The sequence below is a fragment of the Sturnus vulgaris genome, chromosome 7 (assembly GCF_052056855.1).
Source record: "Sturnus vulgaris isolate bStuVul1 chromosome 7, bStuVul1.hap1, whole genome shotgun sequence".
NCBI classification, from domain to species: domain Eukaryota; kingdom Metazoa; phylum Chordata; class Aves; order Passeriformes; family Sturnidae; genus Sturnus; species Sturnus vulgaris.
The window spans coordinates 30,444,559-30,464,217 of record NC_142249.1 but is presented as its reverse complement, the minus strand read 5'-3'; the positions used below and the strand labels follow the sequence as shown (position 1 = coordinate 30,464,217).

At 43.4% G+C, this 19,659-nt stretch overlaps 1 protein-coding gene across 1 annotated transcript in view; it reads left to right on the top strand.

The window, feature by feature from the left end:
• The first annotated feature begins 2,898 nt into the window (after positions 1-2,898).
• The window catches only part of TFCP2L1 (transcription factor CP2 like 1), a 29,823-nt gene continuing 13,062 nt past the window's right edge, over positions 2,899-19,659 (top strand). The window contains exons 1-2 of the mRNA XM_014871745.2: positions 2,899-3,049; positions 7,191-7,342. Coding sequence (XP_014727231.1) covers positions 2,988-3,049; positions 7,191-7,342 — 214 coding nt within the window. The 5' untranslated portion in view covers positions 2,899-2,987. The remainder of the gene's footprint in view (positions 3,050-7,190; positions 7,343-19,659) is intronic.

The window sequence follows — 19,659 nt, the reverse complement described above, 5'->3', positions numbered from 1 at the left end:
TCATTTCAGATCCCTGCAGTTCATACGGATTCTATGGTCTGTGCATTAGGAGGGAGGTAGAGTAACCCTTGAATAACCTTGGCTAATGCCACAATGATCTAACGGCAGCTTTTGGAAGCTCTTTGATACAGTATAATGTTCACCCTTGACCCTTTAAGTTTATCTGGGGCTTTGTGAACATTGCTAAACTGATATAGAACATCCTGTTAGACTTCCCAGAAGCAACTCAGATGTTTATGATGGAAGTCATAAAGGTATAGAGATGATCTGTTTCTTTTCAGTTTCATGCAAGTGAAGTGCTTCACTTATTTTACAGATCTTAGCCATCTCTACAGTGTTACAATGCTCACATCCCTTTCGCTCCTTGGCTAATGGGAACACTGTTCTTCCAGAGCAGAAAGGGAACTCAATATGTGACTGTTATCTCAGTCACTTCACTGCAAATTCTGGTTCCAGGTGCTGAAAAGCTGATCAAAACCTCTTGACTCTCCAGTGAAGCAGATGAAAGATTTTCCCCACTCAGTGCTTAGCTAAAGGGATTGCAACGAACACTGAAGCAGCAGAATGAACTTTTGGACTGAACTCATTGGCACACTACTTGGGTTTCTAGTTACAAACATCCACAGGAAAAGACACTTGTTTATTAAATACCTTTTTTCAATGCAAAAAGTATCCCAAGATCCTTTCATAGCATTACCTCAAGCAGAAAAATCCATCAAACTAAATATTCAATCAATCCCTTTTAATCATATGATCAAAGTATTTTACCATGGCAAATTGAACAAGATCTAAAATGAGAGATGAAAAGCAATCAGCACAGCAAAGAAATTACTTTAATCTGGGAAGAAGTAGGAGATTAAAGCAAGATTTGGGTGAGAAAGCTGTGGTGGAGAAGGCTTCTTCACTGAGGGGTTGTGTTAAGACAAAGAGGAAGGGCAGATGCTGGGAGCCCCAGAGGAGAGTAGAAAATGATTTGGCCTATGTGATGTGCCGGGTTCTGAAAGACAGGAGAAGGTATTTGATGCTGTGGCACAAACTTCTGCACAGGGGGAAGAGCAGCAGTTAGACCAGAAAATGGCTGAATTTCTTTCAGGAGAGGTAGACAAGGAAGAAAGAAGTCTTTTTCTTCATCAGATTTGGCTTCAAAAGGAATGGGAAGGACAGGAACGTTTAGAAGACAGAGCTGGTGCCAGTCTCTGTAAAATTACTTAGTAGATTTCCTCTTATTTTCTACATTCATCAAGAAGCTAGAGAGGAAATGAATGGGATTATTTTTAAGTAATTTTCACTCCAACATATGTACTTTCTAAAAGGATAGTAAAGAAAATATATCACACCAGACTTGATGGGATCCTTTGTTTCACACAGTGTGGTGATTTACTTTTACATTGGACTTCATATTCTCCCAGTAGGTGCAACAGACTGCTTGAACTGTAGGAGGATATTTACTATTTAGAGAAGTCCTTGGACAGTTAGCAAACTTTGCCTTGTTTCTCTGACCAAGAGCTATATATAGTCTTTGCTTAATCAAGGTCTCAGATGTTGTATGAGCAGCGCTAAATAATTTCAAGAGTATAAAAAAAGATAACTCCAGCCATTTGGCTTTGCTAGAACTAGTGTTTGTCTAACTATGTAATAACTGAAGATACTGTAAAGGCATATTGATTTTTTCTATTTCTCACTCTGAAATTAACAGAGACAACCAGGTATAAACAATGCATCCTAAAAACTTTTAGACTCATAACGTCTCTGTAAAGCTGCTTAGCTACCTTTCAGGCTACCTTGTTCTTTACCTCAAGATATAAAAAACCAAGGCCTATAGGTATATTACATCTGACTCTATTGGGCTTGACCTAGCTATGATCTATAAATGCTATGACAATTGCAATATTTTATAATCATGGCAGGAGAACAGAAAATTCATCTGTCTGAAAAAACTCATCTGACAGTGAAATCTGACAGTGAATGCTGACAAATACATGAGTAAAGGCTTTTTTCTCAGCTGAAATTTGACCAGGAGCCTCAGGGACAGGAAGCTTTCTCCTGAAAAACTGACTGAAAGGTGTTTAATGACTCAGATTAGTTTAGGGTCTGTTTCTATTTCTGCTGGTGGACAGACAATATGAAATGACCAAACAGGGTGCCCTTCTACCCTTCTGCTCCCCCTCTCCAAACTATCAGACCAGCAAACTAGTGGGACATGAAGGTGCCCTGAGAGCAGGAAAATGACAGCTATGGACAGCTTTGTGGGTGAAGATCAGAATCTGTAATTTCGAATGGAAAAAGAACAGATTTCTCCGGACTGTGCAGGGGAATTGAGATAGAAAAGACAGGAATGTTTCAAATGGGCTAGGGGTGAGTTTAGTCTCTGACACTGTTCTCTTCTTCATCCACCTCCTCTGGAAAACTTTGCCTCTTGCCCTCTCAGTTGGAAAATACCTCCTACCACAAAGGTCGCATTAACATGAGGCACAGAGCAGTGTGAGTAAAAGACAGCACTGAGCTAAAGCCATCAGCTGTCGTTCATTTAAAGAAAACAGGGACCTCAGAGGAACCTGAGCAGGGCTTGCACACTGGCGTCGGATGGAGCGGCTCGGTTTAAAGCACAGCACAGAGGCCAGGCGGCACCTCCAGCACAGCCGGGGCTCTCCCTGGGCCGCCCGGGGGTGCCGTGACTTCACGGCCGTCCCCAGGCCCCTCACACCGCCCCGCTCCAGGCCCGTCCCCCGGGGCCGGCGCTCCGCCCCGGGGCTGCGCGGTCCGTGCCCGCCGGGGGCCGGGGCTGGCGCTGGGGCGGGCCGGGGGAGGGCTCGCCCGGCTGCGGAGCCCCGGCCCGGCCAACCCGCGCCCGCCGGGGCTGAGCCATAAAAGCGCCGGGAGCCGGCGGGGCCGCGGCACCAGCTGGCGGCAGGCGTGCCGGGCACCCGTGGGGTGGGCAGCGCGGCCGCCGCTCCGCAGCGCAGGGACCGCCGCCGGCCGCCCCCAAGATGCTGTTTTGGCACACGCAGCCGGAGCATTACAACCAGCACTCGACCGGCAGCTACCTGCGGTGAGTCCCGGGGCCGGCAGCCCTGTCACGGGGTGGATGTTGGGTCGGGTGCCCCGTCCCGTGGCCTCCCGCCCGTCGGGTTCCCCGGCGGCACTGCCGCTGCCCCGCCGCGCCGCCCGGGGTCAGCGCTGCTCCCTCTTTCTGAGAGACCGTCTTCCTTTTTTTGCTTTCTCTTTTTGCTTCTTTATATATATTTTTTAGCGCCTGGTTAGACAGCTCTCTGCAGCGTTGCTTTATTGCTTGTGCCGGGTTCCCTTTTCTCCCGGGCTGGGGTAGCGCAGCTCCAAAGGAGGAGGTGCGGCAGCGGCGGAGCGCTGTCAAAGGTCTGCGGAAAGCGCCTGCTGCCAAATTGAGAAGGCACCCAGTTTTCTGGGGATGGGATTTCTTTCTCTGCTTTTTGGGACGATGTGTGAAAAGCGCAGAATTTCACTTTCTGAACTTGCCTAAACCAGCTTTTTCCTGCCTCCGCACAGTTGCGTTTAATTAAATGTGCCTAATTTAAGTACAAGGGCTGCTAAACAATAGTCTGTGACATGTGTAGCACAAACCCGTGTTTCCTCCCTCCAAACGATGTCAAAGCAGGCAACTTTGGGAGTTCCCTTTTTGCTGGGTGCTTATGAATTATTTGCTTTCTGAGGATGTAAAGCTCAGCCGTCAGCTGGTGTCGATTACTGGAGTGGGATTTTGCTGAATTGTGGCAGTGAAGAACCTGGCTGTGGCCCAAGAACCCTGACTTTCAAATGTACCCCCAAATAACCACTCTTGAGAGAACATTGAGTTTGTCTGGGGAAGCACTTCGAACGCAGATAATGCTTCCCTTTCAAGGAGACGCTATCTTGACTATTCCTGCTGCCTATCAGTGCACTTGCAAAGGAATTTTATTTTGGACTAAATAATCATCTCCCATTATCAAATGGTACAATATTGGGAGATTCTTGCCTTCTGGCAGCTTTTCTGTTTCTTCATACAAGATTCTTCATCTCCTCCCTCTATGTCAATAACAGAGTTTCACAACATGTATGTGGCAAAAGTCTTGTTCTCTCTTGCTTTGCACTTGCAAATCTTAAATTTAGGACAGTGGAAATAGTACTAGCAGAGGAGCATCAGTATTGGTGCTTGTGTATTCTCCATTAGAGAGTGTGGTCAGGGTGTTTCATTAACTCCATGGATTTATAGCAAGAGTGCTACAAGATCATCGGATCTGGGTCAGGCTTCGCTCCACAATTTGTAGCTGAGGGATAAAGGATATCTGTTCTGTCAGGAAAGCTGCTGGTATAGAGGTGACCTGTTGATGTTTTAGGAACGAACTTCAGCTTTAGTGAGTATCTGCCTCTGTGAAGAGGGTGGGTTTGATCTGGGATTAAAATCCCTACAACCACTTTAATGACGACAATGCCCTCAGGTGTTTCAGGGAAGGTAGGTTGAACAAAACCCTTGGTTTTTTTTATGTAGAGATAGCTAATTCTGGACAATTTACTTTCCATGAGAACGTGTCAAGACATGCGTTTCTTACAGGGGCATTTTTCTGCTGAGCAGTGCCTTTCTGAAGGCTTTCCCTTGTCGTGGCTGCACAAGAAACTGAAATAGTACAACATTTGAAATTGCTATAAGAAAAGTTTGTATAAGTTATATTTTGCAGAGATCAAGAGCTTTCTGTGTATTTGAGACATTCGTGTATTCGTGTTCTGCTATATCCCTGTTGTATTTGTAGCTGGAGCAAGATGATATTACAGAAAAATTCTTAAAAATTTTCATTCATTTTTTATGAAAACCCAGTACATGTTTTAGTCTGTTCTGTCAGCTGACTGAACTCTCAAATAACTTTCTCTCCTCTCAGGTATGCAAACTAACTGTTATTTAAGACCAGAACTGTAGATCTTTAGCATAAGGGTGAAAACTGGAAGAGTTTTAAGGAGTTGAGCTTTTTTTTTTTAAAAGGATAGGAACTTGTAAAAGTCTGTTTTTCCCTAAACTTGATTTGCAGCTCTTTAGTGAAGAGTTGAATAAGTGTTGTGATGGCTTGTATACTTAACTTAAAAATTCTTTTAACCTCATTCTAAGTTCCAAACACTTATAATAAGGTTGAATGTTTAAGAAGGTTTTCATCCAAAGCAGTTATACCACAGCCCATTAGTTCAAATGCGCTAGAAATAAAAATGTGATTAACTTGTGTGGTTTCGTTGGTGCTTTAATACAGTGAAGCTTTCCAGAGACCAAGTCATGGATTCCTGCGTGCTTGCAGAATTCAGCGATCAGACAGCTGTGCTGAGAGGTGTAGGGATGTAAAGAACCTCATGTTAGATATGATATTTATATTTAGACTTCCCCTTGCCTAAATTTCTCAGCTGTTTCAGGTGAGTGTATGTACAAATTCCTCACCCCTAACTGTTAAAACCAGGCCAGATTTTGTGCTCTGTTTCTGACGAACTGCAGAAGTTTTTGGGCGCTCGAGTTTTTGACCTGTTCTCATCTGTAAAGCCACAGGCATTCAGAGAGCATTGTGAAGATGAGGGGGTTAGGAGCAAATGTTGGCATCTTTAGGAGCAAATGTTGGCATCCGGGCTGAGTGAGATGACTCTGGAGCCATATCAGATCCTGCATGTGTGTGGAGCAATGCTATCTATTTCAGAAATCTACTGCAGGCATTTCTGTCACTTCATTACTGTAGTAAATCATCACTAAGGAAAAAAAACCCTCTCTGTGGCAGCAGTTAGGCAAGAACTGTGATTATGTCAGTAATGCCAGGAAGCAAATGGAGCTGGATGCCTTCGAGTGGCTGATAGTATTGAGGGCGTGGGGTTGGAAGAGAGAATGGAAACAGAGATGGGTGTTTCTTTTCTCTACATCTGAAATGGCACAATTTGCTCTCTGGCATTGTTTTCCCATAAACAAGATTACCTGTGTTTGAACCAGGCACTTGAGCAGTTTACTCTAAACTGCTGTGCTGTTTAACTGATGACCTGGGTAGCCTTCAAGGTTGTGAGTGCTATGAGTGGATCATTAACTGAACAGGCAAGGAAAAAATTCTTAATGCCTTTCCAGGGTGCATGCCTGTACATGCTGCTTGGTTTTTCTTAGACCATTTTGTATACGGGGCTGTCAAAAGAGCAGAGCTGCAGCCTGTGTAAAGAGAATCTCAAATTTTCACACATCTGGAAGAAATAGAGGAGAAAAAGAATCACTCATTCTGAATTGTCACCGTGTTCAGTATAATCCTCCTAATTTGGAAGGATATTAATGTTTTAAGTAGGTGGACACAATAATCAGCTGCTCTTAGTGGCATAGGAGAGGCTAATGTGGTTCTTCACTGTCAGACAGGCTGAGATAAGGATGCTTATTCCTGACACCTCATTTTGTGCTAATCAACTCATCATTTGTTGAGCTCTCTGCCTTGCTAATACCAGTTCTGCTTGGGGATTAGTGTGGGTTGGGAGCAGCCTGGGACAAAATCAGCAGGCAAGTCACTATCAACATTTTGTAAAGAAGTAGGAGCTGGGGCTGTGTGCGGGTCTTAGTGAAGCTGCTCTCATGCACCTGTGTGTGCATTTACGAAGATAACCCAGTGCTGACTTATGAGCTGTGTGATTCCTTGGGACCAGGTTTATTAGAATGCAGGGAGATGTTATGACTCAATCCAGCCGTTCATGCCATCACTTATCTGAATATCTCCTTTGTACACCAGAGCTATGGCTGCTACTTGAAGGCATTTTACTAATCTGACATTCAGCTCTCAAAGTGCCCTCTCTTGCCTTCTTTTTCCTGAAAGACTTCCATCTGAGGACACGAGAACTCTTAATTGAATATGTCCACAAGGATGAAGGGTCTGGTTTCGATATTTTTTTTCCTTATCAAGAAGACTGCTTAACTGAAAAGTAAATCTATTTATTTATTCAAAATTAATTCTCAGACATAATCTGTTTTGCCAGTGCTGTGTTCTTTAGTGTGCAGTGCTGATATCCTAGACGCAGAAGTTGCCTGGTTACATTAAACAGGCCAAATTCTTCCTCTTTTAGCCATTTTAACCTGGTGTTTCTCCAGAGACCAGCCCTTTTATCTCAGATCATGAGAACCAAATGCAGATTGGGGCTAGGATAGTCCATAAACTCTTTGCAACTGACTGTGTATAACTTGTGCATTGCAGAGATGTCCTTGCACTGCCGATCTTCAAGCAGGAAGAGCCTCAGCTGTCTCCTGAGAACGATGCCAAACTGCCACCCTTTCAGTATGTCCTCTGCACAGCCACCTCCCCTGCCGTGAAACTGCACGAGGAAACTCTGACCTACCTCAACCAAGGTAGGGTGTGCAGTGCACTGAAGGAGAGGATATTTCCTGGGAACAGTTCATGCGATTTAATCCCATACTTTGCCTTACTGGGAGGGCAGTGGGATGGGAAAAGAGGGATAGAAGTGGGGAGGGGGGTGGAGGAAAGGAGGAATATTTAATTTTCTGCATTTAGATATCAGATTATCAACTGTTCTTAAATAATGAAGTACCACTGATTAAAGTATTGACTTAAGGCAGTGTTATAGCATGCCCAGTTCCCTGTGGCAAAGTACTGGCTTGATCTGACAGCTTAAGGTGCAATCTCCTGCCTTCTTCTCAGAAGGCCAGACTGATGAAGCAGATGGACCAGCTTGGACTGAGGAGGACTCTTACCACTGTGAGTCCCCTGGCACTGCTGGAAGGCATAGCCAGGGAATGATTTAGCAAGTGTCCAAGGGCTGCTGAGAGGTCTGGGCAGAGTGACATCTCTCCCGCAGGCTGGCTGGTGTGACTCTGCTCGGTGCCTAACTTGGCAAGTTGCCAGGGCTCAGTGCAGCAAGGTCCTCTATAGGTGACCTCACAGACTAGTTCATACTCTTGGATAAACAAACACTTTTTTTTCTGTGTTCTTTTCTTTTCCCCCCTTTGGCAGCATTTGTGCAGGCTCATCTGCGGTTGGTGTTTGGCTGTCACTTTGCAGCACCTCCTGTGCTTGGGTCTTGAGGGGATCAGACCTCTCCATGCACAGATTATGCTAAAACATATTTGCACTCAGTTTCTGCCAGGCTGTAAAAAAGGATCTAACAGCAAGCTGAAGGCTGGATGTCCTCTTACTGCGATCCTCTCCTGTCTCAGGATACTGCCCCAGCTCTTTAAGCTTCATGCACTGAGTAGGATGGTCACTTGGGTGCCTCACTGGATAGGTTTCTCTTAATGCTGGTAGAAATCAGAGCCCTGACCTCCCTTGGACTCTGACCTCACGTGCAGCTGGCTGCTGGATCTATGTTGGTAGCTGGTAGACCCACAGAACCTCCACAGAAAGATCAGTGAAGTACTGCAGGCTCTACCCAAGGAACCAGATATTTCCTGTCACATAAGCTGGCACTGTTCTGTCTCTCAGGATCAAAAGATTCTTGAGATATGACTGTGTTGTCTCAGTTCATTCATCTAAACACAGCAGATCCCAGGAGATTATAATGGGGTGTATCAGTTGTGAGATTGAGATGAATCTTCTTACGAAACACAGTTCTTTCTTGTATTGGAATAAAAGATTTTTTTTAAATGAAAATCTGTTGACAGCCAGATATTTTCGCATACATGAAGCAGTGCCTCCTTTTTTGCCTTGGCAGGGAAAAAGACAACTCTTAATGCAATACCATGAGTTTTTAAAAAAACTGTGTCGCTGGAGCAGTCCACATTTTCCTTTGCAAAAGTAAGACTGTTACTGCCTTTTAGTAGACTATGTTGTGTTAGGCTTTGTCCTGCTTACTATAGTAAGGAGTTATCTACTGCTACGTCTTGACACTGCTTCCTGCTTCATTGGAAGCAGGCATTTCTTGGATAGAATCTGTCTTTCATCCCTCAAGGTGGGATTTGTCTTTGCAGAATACACCCTAAAGAGCATGAAGCTGGGCAGGCCTAGAGGAACAAAGCAGGGATGAGGCTGGCAGGAGCTGGGCAGAGCTGGGAAGCGGGATGTCTAGTTTCTGTTAGTGGGCTATTGGTGAGAACATTGCCATGGGTTAAAAAAGGGATGAGGATTTAAAGGCTCTGTCAGAAAATTAATCCCCTTTAATAGAGTTATGTTCTAAGAGCTTGAAGAGATGTTCGAAGGGGGTCTCGAGGCAGCTGAGGTTTCTGGAACCAATGCTTGTGACATGGTTGAAGAACTGGCTGACTCCAAAGCACTGTGACCCAGCTACAATGCCACAGCCATCTTGTGAAGTGATTTAAAACCATTCCCTATACCTTATCAGCTTGTGCTGGCTGTAAGCAAAGGGACTCCTCTTGCACCTTAACCTCTCTCTGTGTTTATCATGGATTGGCCAAGTACTGTTACATAAAGCTTCCCTTCTTGAGTGTTGTGATGGATTACTTTAGCAAATGGGTAACTTCATTAATGAATGTCCTTCTGCCCTGCCTGTGTGTCAGTCATGGCTGACTTGTAAGGTAGATACAAAGACACAGTGGCTGTCCCAGCACCAAGAAAGCAATTCACATCCAGTGTGGTTACTTTCCCAAATTGTGAATAAAGGGTTTAGGGTTTTCTTCTTGCTGGGTGATTCTTGCTGCTTGCTGTTCAAATATTCCTTCTCAACTTTAGCTCTTTACCACTCGGTTACTGACCTTTTGTCTCTCTGAAGCAGCTCTGCTTCCTGCCCTGAAATACATTCTCCACATGTGACTGGCTCAGTGGTGGTGAGTGGACCAGCTCAGGAGTGTCCATATGCAGAACTGCATGGAAGAGATCTCTTGTCAGACCTGACCTATGGGCTATGGAAAACTGGAAGTACTGGGTAGCAAATTGAGGGCCAAGTTGCATAGCAGAGATAGAAGAGGAATCAATGGAGAGTTTCATGTGAGATCTGAAAATACTTCATGTGGGCTAGGAAGGAGGAGTGTCCAGTGGCTATGTTTGTGTACAGATGGGAGAGGGCTCCAGGCTTGTAGAGCATAATGGCTTCTCTTGAGCCTTACTACTTGCAGGATAGACCCAGAGGGATGGTCAGTGTGTTGAGCAGGAAGAGGTCTTTGGCCTGGACTCTCCCCAGAGATGGAGGCTGAGAGGACTTTGGAAACCAGAGACCAGTGTTTTCACCAAGGGACAGGGGAAGTATTTGAGAGGGTGCATAAGAGAGTGAGCTTAGCTGTTGACTTGGGGACATTCAGCAGTGGCGGAGTCTCAAGTTTGTCTGCTCCAGTTTGAAACCATGACTGCTCTCTGGCTACAAATCTAGAACCAGCCTGTAAATGAGGTAACTAGAGTCAAATCTGTAGTTTGGTTTCCAAAGACTGACTCATTACACTTGTCTTTCCCGATCTCTTTCCCCCCTGCCTTCCCACATGCCTTGGGAAACTGGAGCCAAATTGAATGCAGGATTAGTTTGCTGATCCTTAGGGCAGTTCCTTCATTAAGAGGTCTTTACTGGATCTCAGGAGGATTACTCATCTGATAGGACAAAGTACAGGCTTATTAGTATGGTGTCTCAATACCACTCCACCTTCAGTCTGTCAGACTGGTAAAGGTGCTGTTCTTGCACTGGAAGCTGCTGCTGGCATTGCTCCTTTGATCAGGGATCACATCTGTCAACAGAACTACACTGTCCAGAACTCTTGCAGCACAAATGTCCTAACGTTTCTGGAACTAGCCTGCCTTTTAGCACTATTTCAGTGTCTCTTGTGGATAGGGATTTTCAGACAAACAATCAACCAGCAACCATATTACAAACCACTGCTTCAGCAAGATGGCTTGAATGCAGTACATATTCCATGGTCTGCAGTCATATGGGGTGCGGTTTGACCATGGCTGGTTGAAACCAGTTTCAAACATGGACAGAAATGGAAGCAATGAAAGGTGGTTCCAGAAATTGCAGCAGGAGGAATGTGGAAGAAACAAGCACTGTGTACAGTAGATCTGAGCACTAATACATGTGAGGAAATAAAGTTGTGATTTCTGACATTTTGTTTTTTAAAATAATAAAAACCTGAAAGTCATTGCCCAAGGGAATCGGCTTCTCGTGACAGAACCACATGTGGACTGTGAGCTGTTCAAGTCATGGTTTTGTTTCATGACCAGTGTTGGGCTGGTTCAGAACTCCAGATGGTTATTACTTCAAATAGAGGGAAGCTAAGTTTGGTAGCAGAGGGTCACTGAGAGCAGGCTGTGTTAGAAATCCAGCACAGTGTCCCAGAGGTACTTCAGAGTAATTTGCCATCATCTCCCTATAAAGTTTTATTGGGCTCCATTCAGCTCTAGTGATCTGCACTGTGTGACTTGTGGTTCTTGGCTGTGCAAACATTTTAGTGTATTGCTGGTTAGAGTTTGGAAGGCTGGACACCTCTGCTTTATGGTGTCTTCCAGGAGTCAGCCTTAGTGCCAGTCCTAGATGGTTCAGAAAACAAACAAGCCAAAAACACAAGCCATGAGGGAAAACCACTAACATCTGAGAGAACTTGTGATATTGGGAATGTTGCTGTAGAGGTACATTAGCAAATGATGCCTCATAAACCTAATGATGGACTTAGTTTGAGTCTGGGTCACAACCTAAACAAAAGCCCCAAATTTCAACCCCAGGGTGCTAAGGCATATATCCACGTTCAAGATCTGTGTACATAAACTGGTACATTTTAAATGGTGCTGCATTTAAAATCCGTTGGGTGTTGTCCTGCCTTAGCTCAACTACAGATGTGCTGTGGTTGCTTCTCCATAGGAAGGTGCAGGAAGCACTGGGCAAGGAACAGCTGAAGAGGGTGCTTTGGAGTAGATTCCTAATTTTTTGGGTAGGAGATGAAATTACTTACAGCAGGAGGCAAGAGAGAACCTTTGCCTCCCTTAGAAAGTCTAAAGTTCAAATTGGTTGTCTAATCTTCTACAGCCAGAGAACTCAGTTTTAAACACTGAGATTTACAGTAAATGAAAAAAGCTGCTTTATATTGACGTTAACTCATACGTAATTGAGTTTTTATGGGGTCACAACTGCCTGTATGTTTGTACTTTTCCTGGAACAGTTCTTTATTTGCCTAAATGAAGTGTAGAGAAGGCTGAGTGACCAGCTCTGGCTGGGTGTGCTTCTGGTTTAATTATAGCTCTGTTTATGGGGATATGTTTTCTTCATCCTGTGATAGGAACTACCTCTTTTTCTAACAGTCATTGCCATCACTGACCAGGCCCTGGGCATGTGTGGGAGCTCTCTTGCTGGTAGCTTCTCCCATGTGGACAAACGCTCCACCCTTGCCTGAGATCACAGACTCAACAGTAGCTTTGTGTCGTTGAGACTGTGAGTACCAGGTGCTCCCTGGTGCCCGCCCACCCACCCATGCATCCTTTTTCCCTAATCCTTATGGGTTGCCATACTGCTCCTTGACTCCTTTCCACTCTGTTCTTGGGTTTGGATGGCTTAAAAAATGAAATGTTTAACAAAGCTAATTTGTGTTTCCCATTTCTGAAAGTGGCTTTTGGTGTTTTTGGTTCTTGTGGTGCACTTCATCTTTGGAGAAGGAATGTGTCTCCTGCCTGACTTTGAAGACAGCTCTGAGTAGGTTCTGGTGTCTCAGCTGAAGCCATTAATTGTGCTAGAAGCAATTTCCCCATATGTTTGGCAGCTCTGTCTTCACTTGGCAGCCCAGGATAAACAACCCTGTCTCCAAACCACACCATCCCAAAGCTCACTATGAATCTTGCTTCAGATGACAGGGCACCTCTGCGTAAGTAGAGCATCTGACTTCTGTTGTCCCTAGGAAGCTAGAATCTCAGTTGTCTTTTAACCAAGAGGCTGTTTTCTATTCTTTTTGTAATCCTTTCTTCTGTTGCTAACATCTGGATGAAATTCAAACGGGATTGTGAACTTGCTGGATTGTAGCCTGTGCATAACTCCTACTGGAAGCCCCTAGACTGCATTTTGTTCCCCCATAAATCTTCAATATCTGTGAAAAAAGGGAGTGCTCAGAAGTTCCTCAGAGTATAATAAGAAGTATGAAAATATTGGGAAGATTTTTCCTTATATTCCACTTTTTTTTTTTACTTTATGCCATTATCCATATCTGAGATTCCTTTAATTATGACAGATAATTTTTTGCCTGTGATTTTGAAGGATTTGATGTTTGTGTGAATGGTACTGTCAATGTGAGATGATGTAGACGTTTTCCAATTAGCTTTCTCTAATTTGTGTCCTAAAACATCACATTTTAGGTAGCAGTAAGAAGCTTGAGAAATACTGTAGGTTTGACCTGACTACCTGTTTTTGTAGGAATAATACACATTTTTATAAGAGGATATACTATTTTTTCCCTAAAGAGGTAGGGAAAAGAGCACCTTTTTTTTTTCTTCGATTTGCTTCCTACCAAGCATTTATTATGTGTTCCTGAAACTAGGCAGCAAGCAGTGGGATTCCTCCTGTGCCAGCTTGGTGCCATGTTTGTGACTGGTGTGGAAGGTGCAGTCAGAGTTTTGATCCCATCTCCTTCCCTGCCCTGTGGTAGCAGCCACGGGTGGGAGTGTGACTTGCTTCTCCCAGTTTCCTGTTGCAGAAATGTGGTGAAGGAAGGGACTTAACCTGAGGGCATCTAAGGGAGCTGCTAAGTGGGGTCAGGAGTCATACTCGGCTCTTTTGCATCCCTCCTCAGCACCCTCACACAGGACCATTCTTTTTAGTTATCTGAAACTCAAGTAAATATTACACAAAACTACTCCTTCACAGCTATAAAACCTGTTGTTCAAATTGACTTAAAACAGGTTGAAACCAGAAAAAGCCTGTATTTTTTACTTACACAGAAAGGGCTGAGGTTTTCTGAGCTGGACAGATGTGACCAAGATAATCCTGAGTGTTTCAAGTACATGCCAGAGAAGTGGAAATTCAGGAAGAAATTATTTTCACAGGGTAGGTATTTTTTCAGCTTTCCATTGGAGGTGTGTAGTTTCTTCATTGATTAATTTGTATCAAAAATCAAAGTTTATAACATGGTTTGGATTAGGTGAGATCAAGTGAATGAAGTCTGTGCAAAAGAAACCGAAGTGCGCACAGTGAAGTTAGAAACTTTAAGTGTTTTTGTGTCTGCTGGCTTGTTTTATGTCCTTGATTCAAAATGAGACTGTATTCATTGGGGGTTTAAATGCACCTCCCTCTCTTGAGTGGAAACCATTGTAAATGAGGAGTATTTCTGTTAGTGCCTGTTAGCTATGAAGTGTCACCACTGTGGAATAGACTGTTTTCAAAAATCTGTGGAGAGTAGGACTCAGAAAAATGTTCATATAATAAATGAGCAGTGAAATTTTCCTGCATCAAACTTGGCTTTGAGGCAGCTCTTTGGCTTTCCCACAAGAAAGAGGTAGGGAAGTAGAAAAAGTGGCATGAAAAACCCCCTTGAATTGGGGGCACACTGTAAAAGGAGGAAAAACATAAAAGCGACATGATGACAGTGAAGCTCTGGTATGGTTGGTAGAATTAGGAGTTGAATTGGTGTGTTGTGTTCCTGTAGCATTGCTGCCCTGTTAGTAGGGGCAAGCAGAGCAGGAATCCTTGGTGTTGAACTCCTGGGTACCAAAACACAGTGAAGCTAAAGGGGCTTTGTGCAAGGGGAGAGGCAGGAGGCAGATGAAGGTCCACACAGTCAGTGCTACAGTAAATTGTAAATTGTAAAAAGTAAATGTGTAAATTGTAGTTCTGATTGCCACAGTACAGGCAAATTCAGAGGGAGACCACACAAAAAAGTTAATGAGCATTGGTCATGACTGGGCAGCCCAGTGTAGATGCAATCTGGACACTGAAGACCAAAAATCGAGAAGATATGGCAAGGAATAAAAGGCTGGCTGTATTGACCCTGCTGCATCTCTGGCTGCTGTGTCGAAGATGAGATATGGGGCAAAATGGGCCTGCAGTGTTAGAATGACTCTAGTGTTCCTTTTGCATTTCCTGGCCCACAGCTTGTCCTCCTTTGTAGGATTTCCATGTTCCTAGCATAGTGGGAACTTCCAGGGTGGCCTATTGTGTAGCTGGTGAATTCATAATATCCACTGGATAAACATCTACAGCATCTTGTCAAATGAGGCTGCAGTAAGCAACTGCAGAATATCCACTGTCATTTGTGGTTCAGAGATTGAGGGTTCTGCTTTTGCTTCTTGTCCTGTGGAGTGTCCACACATGGGACACTTGAGCAAATCTTATGCTAATTTTTTATTTTTGCTTGTGACTGGCTAAAAAGGTATGTGTCATCAAGCATGCAAGTTCACATGCCAGCTCTGCCACTCTTGTCTGTTTATCCTGAGGGTTCATTAATCTTTCTTGTCAGAAAAATCTCTGTATGTGCCTGATGCCCTGGATAGTTGTTTGGCTGTTTTAAAGGTGGTCCCCCCGCCTGCTGGTTGTGCTTTGGTTTGGTATGATAAATGCTTGCTTTTTTTCCCTTCCCCCTCCTTCTTCATGATGCGTTTGACTGTCAGCATTCCTTTGCCTTTATCTGTGCGCTCTTTAGGATGTCCATATAAAGTTGCTAAATGGAATTTTTATTGGCTTTGCTTAATAATCAAACAGTTTCCAGGCTGGTTCTGTCTAGTGCTGTGTGGATCCATTCTGAGGAAGAGGAATCTCTGTTTTTTGGTTGTTCTTTTGTTTGTTTTTGGTTTGGTTTGGTTTTTTGTTGTTTTGGTTTGTTTTGTTTTTTTTTCCCTTTTCCACAGACTTTTGTTGGGGATATTGCTTATTCAAAGGTTAGGGTTTAATTAATTTCTGAAAAGGCTACTTTGTTAGATTAAGTAAGGCCTGAGTCATATCAGCCTGGAACATCAGCATCCTAATTGGAAATTAGTGTATTGTATTGATGTATTGTGCAGAAAACCACAAAATGCATAGTGCAAGTGGCCCTTGAAATGTAATACCAAAACAAAAAAAGCAAACAGGATATTGTGGTTGTATAGTAAATTGCATTTGAACAAAATGTAACTTTGAGCATGAAATGGTGATAATCTTTTGTACTCAGAAATTACCTAAAATTTCTGATGGCTGTCTAAATTCAATGGAACTGACGAAGTCGTTAACTTTAAGCAGGTGAAATCATTCTCGTGTTGAACTAAATTATTTTTCATCCGTAAAGTGCTCGAATTTCAATTCTACTGTCCCCACATTAAGTGGTCATGTCCACATTTAATGTGTGTTAATTATCAAAGACAATGCAAGTTTAAAAAAATAAGCAGTCTATAAATTCTCCTACAGGAAGGTGGAATTGCTTCATGAATTATGAACCAGGAACTCTCTGGACGTGGGTGGTTACTACTTCACTGGGTACTACTTTGTTTGTAAAGTGAGTTGCTCAAACTCTAGCCTAGGAGGAGATTACATAAATTTGCTGTTGCCCAGAAAATGTCTGTTTGAAATAGAAATTACAGTATATCATCACCTGCCTGGGTTTTTATTGGTGCCCCTGAAGCTTTCAATGAAGTTGGGAGACAAACTGCATCTCAGGAATGTGCTGTGGTTTTCTGAATATTTATTACTGTCCTGTTCTCTGCCTGAGGTAGGGAAGAAGGATTGTGGTGAGTGAGGGGAGCACTGGGTCACACAGATGTGCAGGAAGCTGCTGCAGCATCAGCTGTGCTGGGGATGGCTTGCAAAGTGTTCATTTCAGGTGGTGACAGAAGTGCTTTAGGTGCCCCTGTGCTTGTGTCCAGTATTAGACCTGGCTTGGGCTATTCAGTCAAATCACTGTAGTTTCAGCACTGGTATCCTCTGCTCCTGTCTCCAGTTTTACCACCACATACTGACTTGGAAAGTTGTAGTGTGACCTGTACTATTCTGTGTTTCCATCTGAGACAGATGGGAAAACTCAGTATGGGGGAGCTCTGTATTTCAGCTTTGTTTTGGGCTTAGCTAGTTGTAGTCTGACTTGGGAACTGGAAATGCAGATTGTCAGTGTGACTGAAACATGTTTCTTTACAGATTTGGTTACCTGACTAAGAATGAACTGATTTAGTTTTAGCAGAAATCTGTCGGTGTGTGCCTGCTCGTGCTGGTGATCAGGATTCATAAATGATCTGTGTATCAGTCTTGTGTGACTTCTTTGCCGTCTTTGACGCCAGGGGGAGTTCAGCTTTCTTCAGGTTAGATTGCTATTATTTGCTTTATTTTACAGAGGGATTTTGTTTTCCAACATCCAGGTGGTCATTCTTTAGAGCCTTTTTTCTCTACAGTAATAATTGCAGGGCTGAGATTGCAGTTCACCATTTCAGCAGCTTTGCTGGTAGTGATGGTGGAAAATGTAGGCTGAACAAGGTTTGGAAGGTATTTTTCAAGGAAAAAGTATAATCCAAGCAGTTTGGTGCTATAAAAGTGCAAGTATCTGAATGCTGTCCATGCTAATAAATTCTGAGTACCATAAGCCACAAAGCAATGAATTTGCTGGAAAGCTTTAAGGAGAGTAAATTAAAAACCCTACCAGAAGATGGATATGTAAGGGAGCTTTGAAGAATTAGGACCAAATTTTCACTGACAGTTTCACAGAGGGGGGGAAAAACCCTCATGTTTTCTGAAGCTTGGCTGGGAGCAGTCTTGTTTGATAATCATGTAGCAACTCAAGTTAAACATTCAGAGTTCAAGGGGAAAGCAGTTAGCATAAAATACCATTTTGATTGAAGGTTTTCGTGGCATAAACTGCATTCCAGGGCTTCCATCAGATGACCCATATATCTTTCATCAAAGCATGTTATTTCCTCTTTGGCTTTCTGTTTAATATTAACTCTGTCTACACTGCAGTTTCTTTTTCACTGGTCTGCAGGGTCTGTTTCTGAGTCCCTCCAAGGTGAATTGCTCCTGTCAGGTGGAGATGTGTGGTGCCCACTGCCTGCCAGGCTGCAGTTCTGTCTCTGTCCTATGCAAGGGGTTGGAGATGGCATGCTACAGAGTTTTTGAGTGCTTGATGCTAGTTTGAAAGGAACATGGGTGATGTTTTTATGCCCATGATTTTTTGTCTCATTGTAAGTGGCCAGCCTGATCTGCTTATCTTCAAAGAGCAAGAGTGTATCAGTGCACAAGGGTGTCCCAAAAACCTACTCGTTCTTGAGATATTTGCTGAATGCTTCTGGTTTGACCATTGCCTTCCTCCATAGCACAGCTCATACCACTACATTTTGCTGTCCTTATTACACCTGAGTACAGTCACAGATGTATTTTACCATCTCTTGCTTTCAAAACCTAAATTAATGTTCTGTAATGATTAATTAGCCTCATATTTTTGTGGGAATGACCTCTAAGTGCAAGAGATGCTTGGCTGTGTAAAAGAGTTCAAGATGATGAACTGTGTCACTCTATAGCTGGTGAAGTGTATCTCCAGACTGAATCACTGAGCAGCCAATTCATACAACATAGATAAACATGTACAGCACATACAAGTACATAGTACAGCAGATGTGGCACTTAGGAACATGTTTTAGTGGTGGACCTGGCATTCCAAGCTTCATGGTTGGACTTGATGGTCTAAAGGGTCTTTTCTATGATTCTAAGAGAAAACCCATTTTTTTTAACCTGACTTTTTTTTAATGCTAATGTAACAGTATTGATTATGTATGTATCTCTAAAATTTGCCAGGTGAACAATATTAACATGTATCAGTGGGAACGTTAGAAAGTCTTGTGAGTTTAAGTGTGGAAGACCTCAATTTCAGGACTCTGGTTTACAATATCCACTTTTGTTGTCCAGCAGCCTTCAAAGGCAGGTCACTGTTGTAATTTTGTTTTACTTACGTGCCAAGAGATGGGTAAAGTTTGGTTCATGTTTCCATGGTTATTTTGGTACTTCATATGGTTTATTCTCTGCTCCCCCCCATGCCCTAAGTCACTTGCTGGATTCAAGGGTCATTTCCTGTTTGCAGAACTCCTATTAACATCAGTAGGGCTGTTGTGCAAACATTTGGGGCTTCAGTGTGGCCTCTCCTGTCATTCTTTTTTTTCCTTTTCCTATCTGCCAGCCAGCTGAATAAGCACAATTATCTCTTTGCTCTGTGGATCCAGTCTGTACTCACATGGGTGGGATTCCGTCTCCCTCTCTGACACATCTGCTGTCATAAGTCTTCCATTTCTAAATCCAAATCCAAAAATTTAGCATTTTTGTCTCTGCTGGTAGAAGGTGCTCTGCAGTTTTCTGCAGGGTCAGTTCTGCAGAGATACTGGTTTAGCCAGAAAAACCAAACTGATCTGCTCCTTGGTGCCTTGCCCTGTGCATTTTTCAGGAAAAGGGAGCATATCAAGATGAACAAGAAAAGCTAGCTATAAGGTACACATATGCTCCATTAATCCTAATGATCCTATCCTGCTTTGGAACTGGTTGCAGGTTTATTGTAAAGACTCGGTGTAGTACAATGAGCTTTTGTACTGTCTTAGTCATTTCTGTGTGTAAGATATCAAGAGTCAGTCTCCTCTGTCTGCTGTTAGCCTTGAAAAGATGTCTTTTCATAAACCAGTTAGCTGAATTCTGTTGAACTGCCTAAATTCCTTTTGTGAGGGTGGTGGTGGGGTGTTGGAGTGTGAATTCCCTTCCTGGAATTGGTCCTTGCACATGCTGCTATACCATTGCTGCCTCCACACACATCTGAAGGAATATTTATGCCCTTGGCAGTGACTTTCCAGGCCTTAGGAAACAAATTTT